The sequence below is a fragment of the Tachysurus vachellii genome, chromosome 3 (genome assembly GCF_030014155.1).
Source record: "Tachysurus vachellii isolate PV-2020 chromosome 3, HZAU_Pvac_v1, whole genome shotgun sequence".
NCBI classification, from domain to species: Eukaryota; Metazoa; Chordata; class Actinopteri; order Siluriformes; family Bagridae; genus Tachysurus; species Tachysurus vachellii.
Genome location: NC_083462.1, coordinates 29,397,745 through 29,421,361, shown reverse-complemented (window position 1 = coordinate 29,421,361; position 23,617 = coordinate 29,397,745). Strand labels below are relative to the sequence as shown.

General features: G+C 39.8%; 1 protein-coding gene across 2 annotated transcripts in view; it reads left to right on the top strand.

Moving 5' to 3' along the window:
* The window catches only part of usp24 (ubiquitin specific peptidase 24), a 54,182-nt gene that overhangs the window by 24,447 nt on the left and 6,118 nt on the right, over positions 1-23,617 (top strand). For both annotated transcript variants that reach the window (XM_060866661.1, XM_060866660.1), the window contains 40 exons: positions 2,979-3,086; positions 3,216-3,365; positions 4,833-4,964; positions 5,075-5,186; positions 5,310-5,386; positions 6,186-6,326; positions 6,476-6,529; positions 6,610-6,725; positions 6,813-6,879; positions 8,416-8,526; positions 8,636-8,734; positions 9,944-10,117; positions 10,273-10,358; positions 10,472-10,580; positions 11,128-11,286; positions 11,376-11,473; positions 11,581-11,676; positions 11,804-12,032; positions 12,154-12,316; positions 12,866-13,021; positions 13,489-13,559; positions 13,661-13,821; positions 13,954-14,015; positions 14,285-14,476; positions 14,621-14,735; positions 15,673-15,817; positions 16,174-16,293; positions 16,543-16,668; positions 16,771-16,869; positions 18,303-18,385; positions 18,538-18,679; positions 18,798-18,917; positions 19,073-19,293; positions 19,919-20,043; positions 20,134-20,275; positions 20,350-20,500; positions 21,226-21,321; positions 21,424-21,527; positions 22,369-22,482; positions 23,187-23,394. In XM_060866661.1, the coding sequence (XP_060722644.1) occupies positions 2,979-3,086; positions 3,216-3,365; positions 4,833-4,964; positions 5,075-5,186; positions 5,310-5,386; positions 6,186-6,326; positions 6,476-6,529; positions 6,610-6,725; positions 6,813-6,879; positions 8,416-8,526; positions 8,636-8,734; positions 9,944-10,117; positions 10,273-10,358; positions 10,472-10,580; positions 11,128-11,286; positions 11,376-11,473; positions 11,581-11,676; positions 11,804-12,032; positions 12,154-12,316; positions 12,866-13,021; positions 13,489-13,559; positions 13,661-13,821; positions 13,954-14,015; positions 14,285-14,476; positions 14,621-14,735; positions 15,673-15,817; positions 16,174-16,293; positions 16,543-16,668; positions 16,771-16,869; positions 18,303-18,385; positions 18,538-18,679; positions 18,798-18,917; positions 19,073-19,293; positions 19,919-20,043; positions 20,134-20,275; positions 20,350-20,500; positions 21,226-21,321; positions 21,424-21,527; positions 22,369-22,482; positions 23,187-23,394 (5,034 nt within the window). The remainder of the gene's footprint in view (positions 1-2,978; positions 3,087-3,215; positions 3,366-4,832; positions 4,965-5,074; positions 5,187-5,309; positions 5,387-6,185; positions 6,327-6,475; positions 6,530-6,609; positions 6,726-6,812; positions 6,880-8,415; positions 8,527-8,635; positions 8,735-9,943; positions 10,118-10,272; positions 10,359-10,471; positions 10,581-11,127; positions 11,287-11,375; positions 11,474-11,580; positions 11,677-11,803; positions 12,033-12,153; positions 12,317-12,865; positions 13,022-13,488; positions 13,560-13,660; positions 13,822-13,953; positions 14,016-14,284; positions 14,477-14,620; positions 14,736-15,672; positions 15,818-16,173; positions 16,294-16,542; positions 16,669-16,770; positions 16,870-18,302; positions 18,386-18,537; positions 18,680-18,797; positions 18,918-19,072; positions 19,294-19,918; positions 20,044-20,133; positions 20,276-20,349; positions 20,501-21,225; positions 21,322-21,423; positions 21,528-22,368; positions 22,483-23,186; positions 23,395-23,617) is intronic.

Below are 23,617 nucleotides of genomic sequence, written 5' to 3'. Positions count from 1 at the left end.
CCTTGCCAGTTTGTTTAGAAGTAGCTCATTAGTGAAAGCTTAGTCTAATGAGAATGCCTTCATCGATTCTTTACCCAGGTTTATTTTTAATAACCAATGTAGAAGACTCAAAGCATTTCATAGATGACTGTTTTCTAGCTTTGGGCCAAAGCCAAGCCAGATGCATCGCTGTTGTCCTCATTTGTGCAATCATTAGTTCAGTTTTCAGAAATGTCCACCGCACACAGGCAGGTAAAGAGCATCTCTGATCAGCTCAAATCTGTTTCTTCACAGTGGAGAAAACAACCTGACAATACATTGTTCACAGCTGTGTATTAGCAGAGGGGACAGTGATAAAATGTGTGAGTCTGTCATGTCTCTTTTGAAGCCTGCACTGTTTCTGGTGGTTTTTGTTGTCCAAAATGATCAGGTTGTGTAGTTAATAGTTGATGGTGCCACATCAAAAGGTGCTGATTAATTTTTTGTCTTCATCTATATCATCAGGGTTTCCGCGGGGTCATAAAAAGTCATAAATTTAACAATAAGAATTTAAGGCCATAAAAAGACATAAAAACGTCCGGATTTTCCATACGAGGTCATAAAAAACATTTAGCCACGTCTTAAATTGATATGCTCGTCCATTAATTTGTTCTTCAATCAAAATGCGCTCGTGGCGGCAATGGCATTCATTTGTTTCGCCTGTTGTATTTCTGTATGAGGAATCTGGGTGGTATCACACTGGTATCACAGCGTTCCAGAACTACAAGGTCCATGCGGCAGTACTGTACTGTGTACTGTATCATACTGCGTCACTGCTTAGTTTAATTGAAATCATCCTTGCTATCACAATGGGAAAATGTACCTTTAACGATCTGTGGCTCGAAGACAGTGCGTTTAGTAGCTGGCTCAAGCCCGTCGCTAACAATCGGTATCAATCCTATTGCACTCTGTGTAAGAAGACGTTGGAGCTGTCTAGTTTAGGCATAAAAGCCTTGAATTCGCATGCAAAGTCGGAAAAGCATATCGTTGCTGTAAAAGGCCTGCAGCGGGTGCAGGCGATCCGTCAGTTTTGTTCGGCTCCGTCACTAACGTTACCCGGTCCAAGTACAGCGCAGGATTCCGTTTCTGTCACATCCAGTGCCACACACAGTGGTTTCGGATCAACCTCCACACTGAAAGCGGAGGTCCTGTGGGTGTTGAATACTATAATAATAGAATTACTCTTTAAATAATAAAACTTGTTACTTTCAATGAAAGTCACTAATAAAGACTTTTGAAAGGAATTTTAATGACTGAAATTATTTATCGTAATTCGTGTAGGTCATAAATTCAAATCATAATGGTCATATAAAGGTCTTAAAAAGCCTTAAATTTGACTGATTAAACCCTGCAGAAACCCTGATATTTGAATATCTGTAAAATGCGTTTTTGTGACTGTCTATGGTGAAACGTGCTGCATAAATACAATTAAAGTGAAACTAGTGAACGAAGTTATATAAGGAACTAACGTTTTAAAACAGAGACTCTTTAAAATGGATGAAAAGATTTCTTTGGTGTAAGAGGAATAAAAGTCCCCGATAAGGAGGTATTATGAAATACTACCATGTATTTAAAAAAAAAAAAAAAAAAAGTCCAGTAGCGTTATAAAATCCCCTTTGTGCGCTTAATATAGCGAACATTTCTTTGAGTTGTATTTTGATAATTTATTTATTTTAGGCACAGATGGTATTCCAGAATTTCTGTTAAGTGCTTCTGGTATTATTTTTTTGTATATTAATGGAAATAGCATTTTTGAACTCATCACAGAATAAGTAAACATATCACTTATATACCACATCACCCATCCTTAAAGCTGGTAATGTCGTGTTCAGTGTTCCTAGATGCGAAGCACCTCGTGAATCTTGTCTGTGTATGTCCGTCATTTGTCAGAGTGATTTGGGAACTGGTTACTAGCCTTCCAGCCATTTTAATTTGCTATGGTACAAGCCTTCAGATATTAACCAAAGGCTGTGTCTATTTTTTTTTTCTTGACATTTTTCATTTTTTATCTGCTTGACATTTGGCACAAATGCTTAAAAAACCCAGCACCTGCATAAGAAATGGTGGCAGTACAACTAGCTAGAAACTTGATAGAGCACTCTGTGACATTTTTCTTCATTATGAGCATCTGTAGAATCTGTGAAAAGTCAGAAAGCAATAAGTGTAACACGTCATCTACATATGTTTGTGTTTAGTATTTACAGCTATATGCACTTACAATGTAGTTTCACTTACATACACCAAATTTTGTAGACATATTGGTCTTCTTAAGATGACCACATATCAGAATCACATCCTTTATCTCTGCCCCAAAAGGAAGCCTTTTTTGTATTTTGTGTATTTTGACAGATTTGCACAATACTGCATCTAGTGTGCATCATGCATTAAAATCCACAATTCCTATGTTTTCAGTCATGAAATTACAAATGATGATATAAATTATTATTTATAATTTTATGAGTGATTTAGAACCTAAGGATGTAAAAGGTTTTGATCTGCTTACATTTTAGTTTTTCATTTTCTAACATCTAGCTGACTCGTTCATGCTGGGTGCAAGAATAAAGGCAGTTTGCCTTGCCACAAAGCTCTCACATGTACACAGTTGTAAACTCAGCAGGCATTACTCAAGAGTTGGGGCGTTAACCATATTTTAATTGAAGCCCTATAAAAATTTTAACCCTCTTCTCAGCCCACTCGGTATTCAATGAAACTATGCCTAAGTAGAGTGATGGAGTGACTACAGGCAGAGGTGCTGTGAACGAGTAACGCTTCGCATCTAGGACAGTGGAAGGTTTAATCGCTAGCTCTTCCTAGCAGTCTGTTTTGTATGGGGGAAAAATTACAAGGTGATATGATCTTGATTTAGATATACTGTTATTGTCTGTTTCTATGAGTTTGTGTGTGTGTATGTGTGTGTGTGTGTGTGTGTATATGTGTGTGTGTGTGTGTGTGTGTGGTAGTCATCCCAGCAGAGTAACCCTCAGTCAGTATGGGTTGTTCCAGCCCTACGGCAGCTCCATGAGATTACTCGCTCCTTCATCAAGCAGACTTACCAGAAACAGGATAAGGTAACGTACACAGACACATGTCGACGTGCCTAAACACTCTCTCTCACACCGTATCATCAGCATCCATGGTCAGTTTGAACCTGAGGGTGTCCAATCATGCACTGTTTTATTATCTATTATTTTTTTCAGAGTATAATCCAAGACCTGAAGAAGAATTTTGAGATAGTGAAGCTGATCACAGGCTCTCTAGTGGCATGTCATCGTCTGGCCGTAACAGCCGCTGGGCCCAGTGGTCTCTCAGGGTCCACTATGGTGGATGGACGATACTCATATCAAGAGGTAGAGCACTGAACGATAAACCAGGAATTTATTTTTCTGTTGTCAAATTAAAAGCTGTTAGTAATAGTGGTGCAATGAAGCACTGTGACAAAAATGGTAGAAAATTTATGGAAATGTATAATATTTTAGCATGCTGTTTTTTGTGCATCTAATGTGGTTGCACTGTTTGAACACCAGAGATCCCAATCTGCACAACCCGGGTAAAATATAAAGAGTTTGCTGTAAACAACTTTATTGTGATGAAATGGTAGCTTAGTGGTTTAAGGTGGTGGACAACTGATTGCTGACTACTGGAAGGTTTTGACTCTCAGGACCACCAAGCTACCAATGATGGGCCCCTGTGCAAGGCCCTCCATCCTCAACTGCTCAGTTGACATAAGTCTAAAGTCACAATGAACACTTAACAATTATCTCTTAACATTTAAGGTGCAAAATGAAAGAAAATGTAAGAAATGCTTAATAAAGTGTAATAAAATAGTGCAAAGTGTTAAATATAAACATAGAGAAACCTGAGAATTTAGTGCAAGTTTAGTGCTAGGAAGTTCACTAGCTGTTCACCTTCTGGTGAATAAAGTGTTTTAAAATATGTGCAGTGTTTTGTAAACATAAATAAAACTGAGGTAGACTGAGATACATCTGTAATATATATATGTATATAAAATATAAATATAAAACCTGCAGAAATATGAAAAAGTAACAAGTTATTCTTACTCTAATTATACTTGAAGTTGAACTATTCAAGTATATTGTCAGTCCAGTTTTATGTACAATTTCCTCGCTCGCTGCGGCGCTCATTTTCTGCTTATCAGTCGGCGGTTACTGAAGAGGAATCCAGCAGACCAGCACGAGACAACGATATGGCGCAACCAAACTTGATACTGTTACATAATTGGCTGTTAGCATGTCACTCCCTACGTTGCTCGGTTACCAGAGAGTGAGTGCCTTTGTTAATGCAACCAAACCTGTTTCGACAACGTCTGTTCTTCTGACAAAGAAAAAAAAAATATCGAACATTTTATCGAACACATTTTTATTGATATCGATCACGTGTCTACCGCGATACATATCTTTATCGTTTTATCGCCCAGCCCTATTACACAGCCAGTTAAAAAGATCTCTACAGAAGCTCCATCCCAGCTCCACAATGCTACAAGATATGGTCCCTGAGAAAGAAACCAGAAACCAGTCATTTTAACCAACTTTAAAGCTCTGTTTCTATTTTCATGATATGGTGAACCTGTAGAACTTTTGTTTACAATATGAAACCTTTTCTTTATTAGTTTAGAGACAGAATGTGTGTTGAGGTTTTTTTTATGATTCAGAATTAAAAATGAGCCTTTTATTCATTCAAATATTTATATGGAATATAAGAGTCAAAATTCAAAATATTATGGAATTGAATCAAATTGTAACCGGAGTAAATTATTCATCAGTGTTCCATTTCTGAAAACCCTTATGTCTGTGCAGTATTTGGAAGGTCATCTGAAGTTTTTGGCATTCTTTCTACAAGAAGCCAGTCTGTACTTGATGTGGAACAGAGCTAAAGAGATCTGGGAGTGCTTGGTGTCTGGCATGGACGTTTGTGAGCTGGACCGGGAGGTAAACGCGAGACTGTGGCTTTTTATTAGCATGGAGGGATGAATGAATATATCTGTTATATATAATAATATAATTGACATAGCAATTACTTTGTTTTCGCCTCTCTGCAGATGTGTTTTGAATGGTTCACTAAAGGACAACATGATCTCGAAAGTGATGTTCAGCAACAACTTTTCAAAGAGAAGATCCTTAAACTTGAGCCTTATGAGATTACTATGAACGGTACAATCCTATATCATCATTATCAAATGTGTTACCATTGTGTTGTAAAAAAACATCTCTAATATGAAAAGAACTGGTTGGTATTACGGTGCATGTTTTTTTTTTTTTGTTTTTTTTTTTTAGGGTTTAATCTTTTTAAGACCTTCTTTGAGAATGTGAATCTCTGTGATCATCGTCTCAAACGGCAGGGAACTCAACTGGTAAGACTAACAGTTTTCAGCTATTTAGCATTTTCAGTGATTTAGGCCGAAAAGCATTTTATGTAAAATGCCATCCATACTGATAAAGAATAGTTCAGACTGTTTCGCTCAAGTATGGCGAGTAGATTTGTTAATTAGCGATTTGTGCAGCTGTTAAGAGCTCAGATGCTCTAAGATTGCCTTTCCATCGGCTAGAGAGCCATCACGGAGCCGAGTCTGACGTCACTGTATACGTGTCACGTTTCCCAGCAACGTTAGCGCAGCAGCGGCAAACACAAACACATCAACAATGGCGGATGTTGCTTTACTGGTAATGCTCATGGCTTCGTGAACCTACATTAGCATCTAAACGTAGCGAATCCAACATGTACGTGCAGCTCCATGTAATCTGTATAAACAGAGGTTGTAATCGAGAAAGTACATAACATAATTTTATCATTAACACAGAAAAAAGTAGCCTTAGCATGTACTGTAGCTACCTACTATCATGTGTGCTGATAACAGATCATATTGCGGTAAAGTAAAAGTGTATTAAACATCAGTATACTTAAGGTACATTATCAAATGCGTTAACAGTAGCCCCGCCCACAGCTCCTGATGCAAGCGGTTCTTAAGTCTAGACCAGCAGCGTTTTGGTGCTACTTAAGAACCACTTTTCCTGGTTCAGAGCCGGTGCTTTGGCTGTCGAAAAAGAAAGAACTGGTTCTAAATTAGGCTCTGGCTCCGAACCAGCACTCAAACTGCCTCGGTGGAAAAGGGGCAACGTGCTTGCTAAATTTGCTATTATGTTATGTTCCAGTGTGTGGAACGTTTAGACCTAATTGGGATGGACTTCATCTGGAGAATTGCCATGGAGTCTCCTGATGAGGACATCGCCAATGAGGCCATTCAGCTCATCATCACCTACAGTTACATAAATCTCAATCCAAAAATGAAGAAGGTCAGAATACACACACACGCACATGCACACACACACACACATGTTCTCAACGAGACCCACACACTTCATTGTCCTTTTCCCTTCTCCTTCTTTCACACTCAGAAAAAAATAAATAAATACAAAGCTCTCTGTTCTTCCCCTCCATACAGGATTCAGTGTCCTTACATAAGAAGTTCATAGCTGATTGTTATAAGAGGTTGGAGGTAGGTGCCACTATCTTGGGGAATTAGTCAGATGTTTTGCATTTTTATTTTTTTCCTTATCACTGATTTTTCAATTTTAGGCTGCCAGCTCTGCCCTGGGTGGCCCAACCTTAACCCATGCTGTTACACGAGCAACCAAGATGTTGACAGCTACTGCCATGCCAACTGTCGCCACATCAGTGCAGTCACCCTCCAGGTAGAGCTGAAAAACCTTAGCTTTTCTATTTCACATAACTAAAATGCATTTTCAGACCAGTTATGCTTATTGTTTTTTCCTTTACAGGTCTACTAAGCTGGTAATCATTGAGAGGCTGCTGCTACTTGCTGAGAGATACGTCATAACTATCGAGGTGAAGCCAGTATTAAGTTCAGACATTCTTTTTTGCATGACTTTATTCACACACTATTCAAAGATCTTTTATGGCACACATTATTGTCCAAACAAGGGTTTTTTTAGGCAGAGACCCCCACTTCCTGTGTAGGTTTTGCCACCCTTGGAAATGATGGGTCAAATAAAAGGTTAGGAGAAATATCGGTCATTCATTTCTTTACCCCAAACAGAAAATAAAAGTAAAATGTTGTATGTTTTGAATGAAACATTTCGGATCATTGTCACAGGTCAGTTGCAGCTGTTCATTGTACCATGTTGCCATTTACCCTAATAGGTTTGCACTCTCGCAGAACCATCATCATACTAAACAGCAGGGATTAGGTGTCTTCTTTTTATGCCAAACCAAATTGAATTGGTAAAATATCAATGTTTGACTCTTATGACCCAAGTCTAATAGCATAGCATCTAGTGAACTCAGGCAAATATATTTGTGTTTAGATGGGGAAAGGGCCTTTTTTCTGCTATGCCTTCCAGATATTTAGAGTCTTGATGGACCCAAAATGCTACCAGAAGCCTACAGGTCTCTAACACTGAAAATCTTGTATCATCTGCCTCACTCTGTGTTGGAGCAAAAGCCACTTGTGTCCTTTTTTTTTTTTTTTTTTTTTTGACAGATTCATTAAGGTTCAGGTTGTTTTATACTTTTTATTTTTTTTGCCTTAACAGTTTGGCCTTTGTGTCACATCATATTTAAGTATCCACTAAAAATAGTAAGTCGGATATTGAGTAAAGAATTTCTGAACACTCCACTGGAAAACAATGTGTGTATTTGTGTGCATTTGTTGGCAAAGGATTTTAAATTTCTTAGAATGAATTGTACTTGATCTAAAGTACATTGTACGTTGTATTAATTTTTTTCAGTGTGAGATTGCTGGTGTTGCTGCTATTTGTTTATTTAAGCTTTATTTAACAAGTGCTTTATTCCTGACATTTTTACCCACAGAACTCAAAGCAGTCACTCTTTACAGCTAAAGATCAATAATGTCAAATTTTGCCATCATACATAGTGTACATCATACATAATTATAGTTAGCTGTATAATAAAATAATAGCTATATAATAAGAACAATAATAATAATATAATAAATAGAAAACATCCCTAATAGTTTTGTTGTAGTTTGTCTCTCTCTCTCTCTCTCTCTCTCTCTCTCACTCTCTCTGTCTCTCTCTCTCTCTTTAAATGTTAATTATTCGCTGTGTACTAGGAGTGAATATTGCATGAATGTAGTGGAAGAAAAAGTCTTCACCTTTAAGAATGTCATTTGCCAGGCAGTGTAATTATCTCTGAAGAAGTCGTCTTCTGTCTCCACATGATTACTTCACTCAGTGTTCGCAGTATTAGTGAAAGTTACAAAGGCTTGAATTAGATAATGATACCGATCATACAAGTCAAAGGAGACATTTAGTAACTAACGTGTGAAGTCTGTAGTTACTGTTTGTAAACTCTGAGGTCATTGGAATAGATAAATGCATTTTGTTTGTTTTTTTCTTTCAGGATCTGTATTCTGTTCCTCGGACTATTCTACCTCATGGAGCTTCTTTTAATGGCCATCCTGTAACACTCCACATAACCTATGAATCTACCAAAGACACTTTCTGCCTGGAGGTACAGTCGCTTTCATGAGTGTGTGAGAACTGTGCTGGCAGTAAGAAAGTAGCTTTTGCCTTATATGAAAGAATACTGTAACTCTGTGTTTGTCATTGTGTGTGTGTAGGCTCACAGTAATGAGACAGTTGGGAGCATCAGGTGGAAGATTGCAGAACATCTTAGCTGTCCAGTGGACAATGTGCAGATATTTGCCAACGACAGCATGGTGAGACAATCAGACAGTAATCCACAACAGCCAGGACTGGGTTGCACACACAGGCCAATTTATTAGGAACACCAGTTCTTTCAGTGCTTAAACTCGTGCAAATACATGTCAGGTTTTATTTACTGTTCACAAGAAATACCAGAATGATAAAAAGTATGATCTCAGTGTCTTTGACCATAGAATAATAGTTTTTAACAGACAGGCTGGTATGAGTAATTCAGAAATTGCTGATGTTCTTGGACACAAGAGTGTCTAAAGTGGTGCAGAAAACAAAAATCCAGTTAGGGGCATTTCTGTGGGCAGAAAAATCTTTGTTCTTGAGAGAGGTCAGAGAAAAATGGGCAGACCGGTTTAAGCTGACGGGAAAGCTATGGTTAATCAAATAACCACTCTTTAATTTTGGTAAGCGGGGGTCACGGTGCCTTAGTGGTTAGCACGTTCGCCTCACACCTCCAGGGTTGGGGGTTTGATTCCCGCCTCCGCCTTGTGTGTGTGGAGTTTGCATGTTCTCCCCGTGCCTCGGGGGTTTCCTCCGGGTACTCGGGTTTCCACCCCCGGTCCAAAGACATGCATGGTAGGTTGATTGGCATCTCTGGAAAAATGTCTGTAGTGTGTGATTGCGTGAGTGAATGAGTGTGTGTGTGCCCTGCGATGGGTTGGCACTCCATCCAGGGTGTATACTGCCTTGATGCCCGATGCCGATGATGCCTGAGATCCGAGCACAGGCTCCCCGTGACCCGAGGTAGTTCGGATAAGCGGTAGAAGATGAATGAATGAATGAATAATTTTGGTGAGCAGTAAAAGCACCACAGAATGGACAACCTGTTAGACATCGAAGTAGAAGGGCTACAGCAGCTTCAGTTTCCACACTTGTCAGCCAAGAACAGCAGTCATAGGCACAGGCTCACCAAAAGTGGTACCTGATCTTATGAACCTCAATTTTTCCTGCAACATACAGATGGTCGGGTCAGAATTTGCCACCAGCATAATGAATCTGTGGACTCAGCCCATTGCAGATAAGATTGGACAGCAGCGCACTAACACCTTGTAAAATTCTAAGCGCAATTTCTACCCAGTAGTAGCACCTGGATCCACCCAGTGTTCCTAAAAAAGTGGCCAATGTTCACAAGTGAACCGTGCCACGGTCATTCCTAATATTACAATGCAATAATAGTTCATCTAGTTTCTAAAATGTATGCGTGTTTCCAGCTGACCATGAACAGGGACCAGAAGCTGTTGAATCAGCTGGGTTTCTCTGATGAGCAGAGTCTGACTGTGAAGAGTTCAGGAACTGGCACTCCATCTGGCAGCTCTGCAGACAGCTCAGCCTCTGCCAGCTCCAGCAGCAGCGGGGTCTTCAACTCAGCATATGCACTGGAGCAGGTACACACACACACACACATGCATACACACACACTGCAGGAAATCTCTCTGGAATTCTTTATTCCGTATCTACTGGTATATTAAAAGGATAATGTACTGTTCACATACTGTAGCTTCACACACTGTGTGTGTGTGTGTGTGTTTGTGTGTTGTAGGAGAAGTCTCTGCCTGGCGTTGTGATGGCATTAGTGTGTAATGTGTTTGAGATGTTGTATCAACTGGCTAACCTAGAGGAGCCTAGGTAAGATCACAACACCAGAATAAAATGAGCATATATCAGAAACATCCAACTAGCCTTTTAGTTAGCCTTTCTAAAGCGATTTTCACTTGCAAAATGGTTTCACTGCATTCTAGAATAACTTTGCGTGTGAGGAAGTTGTTGCTGCTCATCCCAACTGATCCGGAGGTACAGGATGCCCTGGATAACTTTGTTCCAAAGGAGTCCAGTGTGTGGAGCCACCAGGTGCCAAAGATCATTCACAGCTTATTACACTTCAGATTAACTTATATAGCAGAGGAAATCTTGAACCTGATGGTGATTTAATTGTGACTAAATCAATTTGTAATGATTACCAATGTTTAGCATAGCAACAATGATAGTAATTTATGATTTTACTGCCTGAATTTGCACACAGCTAACAATGTGCTGGCAGTTACAATACAATACACCTACAATAACACTAAAGGAGTTTTGGAGTGTTTTAGTTAAGGCGTCCTAGAATGGCAAACTGACAAACATGTGAGATGACTCATTATGGGAGAACTGAAAAACAAAGCCATGTGACTCACACGGCATTTTGAAAGCTCCATTTATTTATTGGTTTGATAAATAACAGTAGAGAACTGAACAGAGAGAACAGGATATTCTTAGCGCCATGTTTGCTTTTGTCATTCCATCTCCGAATGCCCTCTCTCTCTCTCTCTCTCTCTCTCTCTCTCTCTCTCACTCTCTCACTCTCTCACACACTCACTCACTCACTCACTCACACCCTTCCTGTTTGTGTCAATAGAAAACTTTGTTCACATTGGGTTCTGGGTCTCAGGCCTCCAAGTCTCCATCTCTGTCCAGCAAGCAGCAGCATCAGCAGAGTGCAGCATCCATCTTGGAGTCGCTGTTTCGCTCCTCTGCCCCGGGCATGTCCACATTCAGAGTGCTCTATAATCTTGAGGTACTTCAGAAACCTGGATGTATGTATGGTTAAGGTTGCAGATGTAGTCATGAAATAAACCCCCTCCTGGTCTTTCTTTCTTTTCTCAGGTGCTGAGCTCAAAACTGATGCCTACCTCAGATGATGAAATGGCAAAGACAAGTGTGAAGTCCTTCTGTGAGAATTTTCTCAAAGCTGGGGGTCTTAGGTAAAACCCTCCTCTAGCTGATCTCACCTCATAGCTGTTACTGAAGTGGTGGAAGCAAAATGCTTATGTGTGTTTTTATTGTATAATGTGTTTGTGTGTGTGGTCAGTCTGGTGGTTAATGTCATGCAGAGGGACTCCATCCCCTCTGAAGTGGACTACGAGACCAGACAGGGAGTCTACTCCATCTGCCTACAACTTGCAAGGTTTTTTTTTATTTTATTTTTTAATGTATCTGTGTTTTTTTTCTCTTCTGTCTATGTTTAAATTCACGTATAGCATAATTGGCCAAATTTCCTGAAGTTTAATATTTGTTCCTGTCTCTTTCTGCAGATTCTTACTTGTAGGACAAACAATGCCAAGTATCCTGGACGAAGAGCTGGGTAAAGACGGCGTGGACACGCTATCCTCACGGCCCTTCCGTAACGCAGGCAGGCAGAGCGGACGGCAGCTCTCGCTCTGTGGTACACCCGAGAAATCCTCCTACAGACAGATGTCCATGTCTGATAGGTCCTCTATTAGAGTGGAGGAGATTATACCGGCAGCCCGCGTTGCCATTCAGGTAATTACACGTGTTTGCGTATGTGGACATATTGTTAACAAGAGAGTCTGATCAATTCAGTAACTTTGAAGTGATGTGAGGTTTTATGTCTGTGTTGTTTCCATTGTTGCTCTGGCCATAGACAATGGAGGTGGGGGACTTTACTTCTACAGTGGCCTGCTTCATGCGACTCACCTGGGCTGCAGCTGCTGGCCGATTGGACCTCGTGGGCAGCAGTCAGCCAATCAGAGAGAGCACTAATTCTCTGCTGCCTCTGGGAGTTCGTAGCAGGGTTAGCAGCACAGGTGAAACACAGACCCACATGGTTGTATTTAGATATAAGTAAAGATTTGATGAACATGTTAAAGTCAGAAACCCTGCAGAGGGGTAAAAAAAACACCAGTGTTTTCTTAGCTCCTGTTCAGGAATGGGATGAGTTCAAGAATTTGACATTGTGATTGTGGCCTTTGTTTGTCAAATCTCCATGGCTGTGGGTCCATAGATAAACAAATGCACAAATTCTGCATCTAATTTGATCTCTCGTTTGACATTATGTAAGAGCTGACAAAGGGCCATGTCTGAATGTTCTGATTTTTATTATTATTTACAAACGATGCTAAACCACATAGCACAAATTTTAGTATGTATTTGTTCCTGATATTACTGGTGTTGATTTTGAACTTTTAAATGTTACTGTGCCAATGTGAGTTCATGCATTTTTGAGAACAGATGCGTCCAAGATCAAGTTAATTGTTGGAAATTGTCGGTGTGGATTCTTGTTTTCTGATTGTATTTAACTACATAAAATGCACAATTTTTTTCAGCCAATGTGTTTCATTCTCTGTGTGTCACAGGCAGCAACTGTAGCTCCAGCAGTGAAGGAGAGGCCACCACATTGCAGGCTGGCATCTGTGTCAAACAACAGTGTGTTTCCATTAAAGACACAATCATCGCCCGAGAAGCGCTTTCACTGTTAGTCACCTGTCTGCAGCTTCGCTGTCAACAGCTTTGTAAGAACTCACACCAATAAATTAATATTCTCTCTTATATACTAGCTAAGGTTCTTTTGGTTTCATGTGTACTTTTTAACTCAACATTTTGCTTTCCATGACTTTTCTCAATTTCATTTAATGATGACATTTCCAGCAAATGCTTTGGGTTTTTATCAAGCATCTTAAGCATAAGTCAAAATGCGTTTTTGTTTTGTTTCTCTTATTTTTCCATCTGGCACAAACTAAAGTATGTACAGACAGTTAATTGAAGATTAGCTGAGATGGAACTACTACAGTTATCAAAATCACAAGGAATAAGCTGTGCTGTTGTTAAAAAGTTTTTTGACGGTCTGTTTTCTAGATTTGATCTAAGACTCCTCCTCAGTCCAGCTGTTGCTATAGGGAGGCACATGCACATTACAAACAGTTTGCCTTTTCTCTGCGTTTGAGTGCTGCAGTAAAAGTTATTTGCCTTTGCTTCACAGCTTCTTTCTACAACCTGCCCTGTGTAAATGATTTTATCATTGATATTCTGCTGGGATCCCCCAGTGGAGAGGTCAGTGGAGTCTTTCCTCACTTCTTTTACAGGAGTTTCAGTTACATAATAAATCATGTTCATCCTCCTCTTCACGTTTTGTTGTCCTTTTTTTCACACAGATCCGGCGGGTTGCATGTGATCAGCTGTACACTTTGAGTCAGAGTGATACTTCGGCATATCCAGAGCTGCAGAAGTCCAATCTGTTCTTGTTAAAGGTTGTGTTAACTGCCCAACTCCCACTGTGGTCTCCAACCAGTGTTATGAGGGGCATCAATCAGAGGTACATATACAAACTTATCATAATATCTGAAAAGACAACTGTTCAGAACTGTCGTTTAGGAGGTTTGTTTGTATGTGCATGGTCTGAAGTCATGTATATTCCAGCTGAAGTAGCGGTTGTTTGTTTCTTTAGGTTGCTTTCACAATGCACAGAATATTTTGACCTGCGATGCCAACTCCTGGATGATCTGACTAGTAAGAGTGCTCATTTTTAAATCTTTCTTTGTTTGTTTTTATCTTGAGAAAGCGAACCAATGATACTAGTAGGTTTAACACCATCGATTTATTCATAACAACTTCAAAATATAATACGAGAGATTACTGTAGTCTCTATTGATTGATTCTGCTTTTCTTCTCAGGAATCATTTATTATTGATTCATGTTACAGAATCAGTTATTAGTTCTTTGTCTTTAACTACTACTTTGTCTTTAACAATAACTAATTTAAGCATTGTGTTTTTTAGACACAGAGATGGAGCAGCTGCAGATCAGCCCAGCAGCAATGTTGGAGGATGAGATCAGCTGGCTGGATAACTTTGAGCCGACATGGACCAGCGAGCTGGAGACCAGCGAGGCCGACAACATCCTGCAGGCTGGTCATCTGCGCCTCATTAAGACCCTGCTTTCACTCTGCGGCAACGAGAAGGAACAATTTGGTTAGTCTGTTACACTCCAACTTCACATTCACTCTGCCAAACATTTCTGGTCAGCAGTATGTTATGTGTGCCATTGAGCACATACATTTTTTGGCTCGTAATGGAAGCCTGTAAGTGAGGTGCATTGTCTTTTTTTTTGTTCAGGCCCCTCCCTTATCCAACAGCTGTTGGATGACTTCCTGTTTCGAGCATCACGTATTATCCTAAATAGCAACAATCCTTCCAGCAGCACAGCACCTCTCCATGACTTCCACCCGAAGTGAGTAAACATACAATACTTCTAACAACCCTACCTATTGTCAAGACTTGTCCTGTCCACACACACACACACACACACACACACATGCTGTCTACAAAGGAACAACCAATACTACTTTCTTATATACCAACTATATACAAAATAACACCTACAAATCAACAATATATTTTTAACTTTGTTAAACATAAATGAAAAATCTATTTATTGTAAGTTGAAGCTTTTATGTAGCCAGCAAGCTGTTACTATAGAAACTGAAAGTTATAAGAACAAGTGCAGTAAATAAACCCATTGTTCATGCTTCAGCCAGCTCTGCTGCCCGAACCATACTCACTCACCCACTCATTTTCTACCGCTTATCCGAACTACCTCGGGTCACGGGGAGCCTGTGCCTATCTCAGGCGTCATCGGGCATCAAGGCAGGATACACCCTGGACGGAGTGCCAACCCATCACACGGCACACACACACACTCTCATTCACTCACACAATCACACACTACGGACAATTTTCCAGAGATGCCAATCAACCTACCATGCATGTCTTTGGACCGGGGGAGGAAACCGGTGTACCCGGAGGAAACCCCCGAGGCACGGGGAGAATATGCAAACTCCACACACACAAGGCGGAGGTGGGAATCGAACCCTCAACCCTGGAGGTGTGAGGCGACCCCCCCACAACATTTATACTACTTAAATGAAATAGCTCACACACAAGACAAATCTTTCATTTATTTATTTATTTATTTATTTATTTATTTATTTATTTATTTTAAATACAAAGATACACGCATACTTTTTTGCCCTAGATTGTGTAAATAATATAAGGATTCGAATAAAATTCACACATTGAAATTTGTTCTGAGTGTACATTAGCGATCACACTTGCCCACGTAGTCACACACTTCTCACACTTGCTCTCTTTTTCTGTCTTCCTCCCAGGTGCAGTACCGTCAGCAGTCGGTTAGCAGCATATGAGGTGTTGGTGATGCTGGCTGACAGCTCCGTCACCAACTTGCAGCTTATCACTCGAGAGCTGCTCTCTATGCACCACCAGTCTGACCCCTCTCTCTCTAAGGAATTTGACGTATGTCTTTTTCCCTTTTATCGAATAACTGCACTTTATAAGCTCTGCTACATCTGTGCAGTTGTGCACTGATGTAGCAGCAGTATAAAGCATAAAATCATGCAGATATTGGTCTAAAAGCCTCAGTTGTTCCTGGTCCAAAAGAAATCCTTCAAAAATCAGATTTTTTCTGATTAAAAAATAATAATAACAATTGGATTATTATTTACCAGAGTAAACCGTTGCCACATGATTGCCTTATTGGATAATTATATCTACTGGAAAATAACTGTATACTCAATCTGATTAGATGCGTTGTTGCGTACTAAATTAAAAAGCAGTAAGATGCAGTGTGACCTGTGTTTGTGTCATCTCAGTACCTTCCCCCGGTGGACGGCCGCTCCACATCAGGCTTCGTGGGGCTCAAGAATGGTGGGGCAACCTGCTACATGAATGCTGTATTTCAGCAACTCTATATGCAGCCTGGCTTACCTGAGGTGTGTGTAACAGTTCCATCAAATACACTATTAGAATAAACGTTCAGTTCTGATCACAATGTGGTAATCACTTCAGGCCCACATGTTATGGGCATAGTCCATTTTATATATCAGGCACTTAAATGCTGCTGGCAATAATGATGCTGATGAGACAGACAGGAGCCACAAGGTGGAGCTAGATACTACAGTAATGTAAGATAGAGTCAGCATTGTCTAATGCCAGATTTATTTTTTTAATCTTTTTGTTAGGCAATCCTGTCTATGGAAGATGATACCGAGAACCCAGAGGAGAGTGTGTTCTGTCAAGTACAGTCTCTTTTTGGCCACCTGATGGAGAGCAAGTTGCAGTACTATGTGCCTGAGAACTTCTGGAAGGTGAACATTGTGTTTAACAGTGTGAACAGTTTGTGTTCCTCTAACAGACCAGTAAAACACCATCTACAAAGTCATTAATGTTAAAATAATATTTCTGTGCAGATCTTTAAGATGTGGAACAAGGAGCTGTATGTGCGAGAGCAGCAGGATGCCTACGAGTTCTTCACCAGCCTGGTCGACCAGTTGGATGAGCATCTGAAAGTAATTAGTTCGCTACTGATGTGTAGCAATGTGAAATATAAAAAATATATTATACATTAAAAACGGATTTTTTTTTTATTGAAGATGCTTCATTTAAACCAGACCATTACTTTGCCGATTTAATCACATTCAAGAATGCTGCTATGCTGAATATCATGAAACCTCCTGCCTACAGCCAAATTACAACAATGATGATAATGAGTGTGACAGAAAATTTAGTGTGTTGGACATTGCCTTTATGCGACAGGTTAATTAACATAGGTCAGGGTAATTGGCATTTCAGACAAAATATGGCCATATATATGTGTGTGTGTGTGTGTGTGTGTGTGTGTGTGTGTGTGTGTGTGTGTGTGTGTGTGTGTGTGTGTGTGTGTGTGTGTGTGTGTGTGTGTGTGTGTGTGTGTGTGTGTGTGTGTGTGTGTGTGTGTGTGTGTGTGTATATATATATATATATATATATATATATATATATATATATATATATATATATATATATATATATATAATATATCGATCGTCGCTGTCAGGCGGAATCCTCATATCTCCAAAACCGTTATTTTTCAGGAAATAAAAAAAACGCCGTACCTTATCTGCAGTGCACAGGGTTTAGTCCGCATTGCAGTGGATTGTCTTGCGCTAAATTCCTGCCCTCAGACGAGCACCAGAACTAGCGGGAGTCAAGATTTTTTTTTCTTTGAGCCCAGTGTTTTGAAGACATTTACCTCAGAAGACGTGTTGATTCGTTGCGACTCTTATTAAGGAGAAATATGCCGCGAATCTCTCCCGCGGAGTGAGGAAGAGGTGGACAGTTGAAGTGTCCAATGGAGTTATGAGATTTGTGCTCAAGCTATTTTCAAGACTTTAGATTGGTTAACAACTTCAAATAACAGACCCACGTGGGGACTGACCAATAGCATCGATATGTCAAAAAAATATGAAATTGACCACATTTGGACATACGAGGTTTCCGCAGGACAGCGTGTATGTGTGTGTGTATGTATATATATATATATATATATATATATATATATATATAAAAAACGTTAACGTTTTTCAGTCCTGACTTAAATCCGATTGAGAATCTGTGGAGGCAGCTATAGATCAGGGTGATGGCTATATACATATACATGAGATAGATAGATATATATATATATATATATATATATATATATATATATATGAAGCCACTGTTGGATTGAGAATTACATCTAACGTACAGCCATATAATGTACAGACTGCCTGACTAACAACTGACAATATAACATCTATGTCTAGAAATTTAGTTTCATTTTTAACAAACACCATGATGCAAACAGTGAAATGTCGCAGTTCTGTTATATTCAATATTGATGCTTTTAAAAGTCAACTTCTTTTACTGGACTGGTAATATCTGTTGTATATTTGACATTAAGGTCTGCTTCACTTTTCTTCAGAAAATTGGAAGAGAGCAGATCTTCAAAAATACATTCCAGGGCATCTACTCTGACCAGAAGATATGCAAAGACTGTCCACACAGGTCAGAAATACTGAGAAAGCTTTATTAAGTCTTGTCTTTTAGTTCAATTTATGTAGCTGACATTTTATGTATTTGAGTGGGGAAGTGTTTTTTGTGATCTCTCTTTCTCACTGTCTCTTTCTTCCTTTCTTTCTCTCTGACTGGATATACAGGTACGAGCGTGAGGAAACTTTCATGGCACTGAACCTAGGGGTGACGTCGTGCCAGAGTCTAGAGATTTCTCTTGATCAGTTTGTCAGAGGAGAGGTGCTAGAAGGCAGCAATGCTTACTATTGTGAAAAATGCAAAGAGAAGGTGAAGACCTGTTCATACCTGTGTGACCTTTAACCTGCAATGCTAGCTGGTGATTCATAATACTAATACAAGTAAACTATTTGTGTGTGTGTGTGTGTGTGAATAATGTGTTTTTTAGAGGACTACAGTGAAGCGCACGTGCATTAAGTCATTGCCCAGTGTGCTGGTTATCCATCTCATGCGTTTTGGCTTTGACTGGGAGAGTGGGCGCTCCATTAAATACGACGAACAGATAAGAGTAAGACACTTTTATCGCCATTGACTTCACAAAGCAATGTTTCACTATGTCAGCAAAATTACTTTAGCAGACAGACAAGCAAGATTAGAAAGTGTCCTAAAGAAACATCTGATATATATTTATTTCCCAGCTTTGTTTCATCTTTGTATTACTAGTTCCCTTGGGTGCTGAACATGGAGCCTTACACAGTGTCTGGCATGGCTCGACAAGACTCCAGTTCAGATCACGGAGAGAACAGCCGGGGAGGAGAGGCTGGGCCAGGAGGATCTCCACGCAAGAAAGTCACCATTTCTGAGAACTATGAACTCGTTGGAGTGGTGGTACACAGCGGTCAGGCACATGCAGGACATTACTACTCTTTTATCAAAGACCGTAGGTAAGCACAGATTAGACACTTCTCATTTTAGATGGCCTTTTCCCATACATATATATATATAGAGAGAGAGAGAGAGAGAGAGAGAGAGAGAGAGAGAGAGAGAGAGAGAGAGAGAGAGAGAGAGAGAGAGAGAGAGAGAGAGAGAGAGAGAGAGAGAGAGAGAGAGAGAGAGAGAGAGAGAGAGAGAGAGAGAGAGAGAGAGAGAGAGAGAGAGAGAGAGAGAGTAAAGTACTACTCTTCCTTAGCAGAGTAATACATAGGTTCACAGCCCATATACACCATGTGTGTTACTCTCAGCCACATCTTAAACATTTGGCCGTAAACCTTGGAAAATTAGGTGTTAAAAGATTTGAAGAAGTAAGTTTTGCTTTTGCACCTTTCCTGTGTGTGTGTCTGTCTATGAGGGCTGTTACTGATTTGGACCTGGGCCTTTTTAACAAGTGTTTGTGCATGCTCTAATAACTTAAACAGGTCCAGATGCCTAGAAGAGACAAGCCTTTTTTTAAAAACTGGAACAGCCACCCAGGGAACATAGGAATGCAGGCATGACCTGACTACACGAAGCTAAGCTAATATTCTACGCTTTCTCTCTTGCCACAATTCTCTCTTCTTGTCTCTCATCTAGGGGAGGTTCACGAAGCAGATGGTACAAGTTTAACGATAACGTTGTTGAGGAGTTTGACATGAACGATGAAACCCTGGAGTATGAGTGTTTCGGTGGAGAGTACAGACCCAAAGTCTACGATCAGTGTACGTTACCCTTTCTCCAATTCCATTTGACTGAACCTGTATCATTAGTAAACAATTTCTTGAAAGATATCCTGCCCTGTTTTCCTGTAGCTAATCCATATCCAGACGTCCGGCGACGCTACTGGAATGCTTACATGCTCTTCTACCAGCGCATCAGTGAGCAGAACTCGCCTGTGCTGCCCAAAAAGAGCCGTGTCAGCGTTATGAGACAGGAAGCCGAGGACCTGTCTCTGTGAGTTATACAACTAGCAAATCACATGCAACTGGTTATTCTGAAGCTAATATTTGTCTGTCTCTTTCTCTCAGGTCTGCACCTTCCTCTCCAGACATTTCCCCCCAATCATCCCCACGACCCCCCAGAGCCAATAATGACCGTCTCACTCTGCTCACCCGTCTGGTCAGGAAAGGAGAGAAAAAGGGCCTGTTTGTGGAAAAGATGCCTGCCAGGATTTTCCAGGTCTCATTATTTTACATCTCACATCAAACTCGGTGAAAGAAAATACATCAATGCTCAGCACCATCTTTTTACAATAATCATTGTGAAACCTCAGTGACTGTGTTAATTTTGTTAGCCAGCATGACAACATAACGTATAGTGTGCACGTTAAGTACAAAGTAATGGACATGCATGTAAACAATAGCCAGTGACTTTTTGCTGAGTAAGCAAAAAACTAGTGTCCTGCATCATATACTAGTTAAGTTCTGTGTTCTGTTCTCAGATCACACATAATCTGGTTAATGACTTTATGTTCTGTAAGTATGTTTAACCACCGAGAAGATTGCGTGTAATAAGCAGGGAGAGTTGTGTGGCTCTGCACTATAATTTGCGCAGTTGACTCAGTGTTTCCACATACCTGTGTGTTCCCGATTCTAAACAGCTCATTTATTATCCCTCACTCTAATTAATGCTTTTACTTAAAAGCCGGATCTCACAAATCGACTGGACCTCACTTCAACTATTGTGTGGAGTACAGCAGACAGAAGGATGTGGAAGTTAATCATAGACCACACACCAGATAAAGCATTTGTTTTGCCAACTTAAAAATGAACAGCCTCAGCACAAACTGTGCTTTGTCATAAGTACATGGTGTACTGATTTCTTTTCTCCATCCTTGTGTTTAGCTCCCAGATGTTAAGCATGTGTTACCAATGTGTTTAACACCCAGATGGTTTGTCTTACAGATGGTAAGGGATGAAAACCTAAAGTTCATGAAGAACAGAGATGTATACAATAGTGATTACTTTAACTTTACCCTGTCACTGGCCTCCGTCAACTCGGTAAGATTCTCCACCACAAGTGGGTTTTTATCGCTACAAATAAATGCTTTACCGATTTAAATAAATGTGATGGGAACTGACTGTTTTTTCTAATGTACGCAGACAAAGCTGAAGCATCAATCCTATCAGGCCATGGCAAAGACCAGCCTGCAGCTTGCTGTGCAGTTCCTCTTCCACACTTACCTACACACCAAGAAGAAGCTTCGGTATGGGCCCTCACTTTATTTTCTCACTTCATTTAAAAAAAAAAAAAGAAATACTAGAACATTTTTGTAGAGCCTGACAAATAAGCTTAGCTGACAAAATGAAGTACTAGTGTACTCTAGTATATGAACTTTTACAAGGTTGTATCCTTGCAAATGAAACAGTCAGATTTATATATATATATATATATATAAAAATTTCTTACACATTCCCAAGCGAGATCAAAGGACATAACAAAAAGCCTCATGTAATGATTCACCCAGTAGCTTTAACAAAATACAGTGAATTTTGTGGGCTAGTTTAAAAGACATTTATAAGTGTTGTTGACCATCTTATAAACTTTTTCTTCCTTTTGCATAAGCAAAGCTGCAAGCATTGAGTGCATGACGTGCATTTTGGTTCATTAAATGCATGATACTTGAAGTGCATTTATTGTTGGAATTCTCAATGTGAACCTCTAAATTCATAACATTTAGAAAAAAAACAGACATGGCCCAAAATTTAACCTTAACGTCAATAGCGTCTATTGGGAGCGCATTTTGTTAAAAATACAAGTTTGTGTTACAAGTGGATCCATCATATAGTAAGGTGATATTTCTGTGTGACTGCCATATGAATCATTGGGGAATGTAGTGCCCTAGAATTCCTTCATGATTTTCCTTTAGACAAAACATTAGTCTGAGATCAGCTTAGCCTCGTTATTTATGTACCAGAAAGTTATTTACTAAGTAGAAGTCTTGTAGTCAAAATTAAAAGTACACTCTTGCTGCTTAAAAATAATCTAAGCTACAATAAAACATTATTGTATAGAACTAAATAAATGTGTGTGTGTGTCTTTGTTAGGGTTGATACAGAGGAGTGGATAGCTACAGTGGAGATGCTGCTGTCTAAGAGCAGTGAGGCATGTCGGTGGATGGTGCAATACCTGGTGGCCGTTGAGGGACGGGAGATTATCAAGTGAGTTGGAATGCATTTGACATGACGGATACACACATACACACAACCTACTGGGGGAGAAAAAACTCTATGCCAGCTACTAGTCAAAACATACTGATAAACACGAGTAACTGTAACTTTGTACAACATTCTCACTGCAGTTTTGACTCGGGACTTTCTTAGCTCGTGTGTTTGGTGTGCATGCTTTTGCGTGTGGGATTTTGCCAGCAATAACTCATAAGGTTAAATTGTTAGCATCTGTGTTAGTTGTGGGTGTGGCTGCTTTCTTTAGCATAATTGGCTAAGAGAACACAGAATGTGAACACCTGGAACCAGCGGCCTGCCCGACAGGATGCCAGCAGTGTCCCGTCTGAAGTGTCTGCATGTATGCATGTGTGTTTGGAGAAACACTAGAGACGATGGGTGGGTTGTAGTGTGCTCTTTCATGATTGGACACTTTTATCAAAGGGTAGGACTTTAATATTACACCATGGTATGTCCATGCCAGAGAATGTGAAGAACTTGTTTACAATCCAAATGGCTCCTCCTATTCAGCTCTATCCTTCAGTTGTTCCTCAGTGGGATATTGGCATGTGCACAAACCAACAACCCAACATCTATTAGGTCTAATACACAACATACCGAAATGCTAAGTGTTTAGGTGTGCAGAAAAAAAATATACATATATATTTTTTCTCTCACTTTCTTTCTCTCTCTCTCTCTAGAAACTGCCTGTTGGAGTGTAACGTACGTGAGGTGCGTGTAGTGGTGGCCTCCATCCTTGAGAAAACTCTAGAGAGTGCACTCTATTTCCAGGATGCAGGGCTGGACTGCCTTTTAGATATGCTGCTCTCTTTGCTTGACAAGGACGTGCCAGAGAACTGCAAAAATTGCTCACAGTACTTCAGCTTGTTTAGTAACTTTGTCCAGAGGGTAAGAAAGAAACAAACAAATAAAAAGTACAATGTCACTAAGCTAAATTATGATCATTTATGTAACCCAAAAAAAATGGGTGTTGCTTAATTCACAAAACTAGAGTCTAACAAAATGTGCAACACATAACTATACTATACAGTAGCTGTTGTTTTTCTGTGATATAAAAACTACTAATGAGTATAATAAAGACACCTATTGGATATTCCTAGCAGTCATTCAG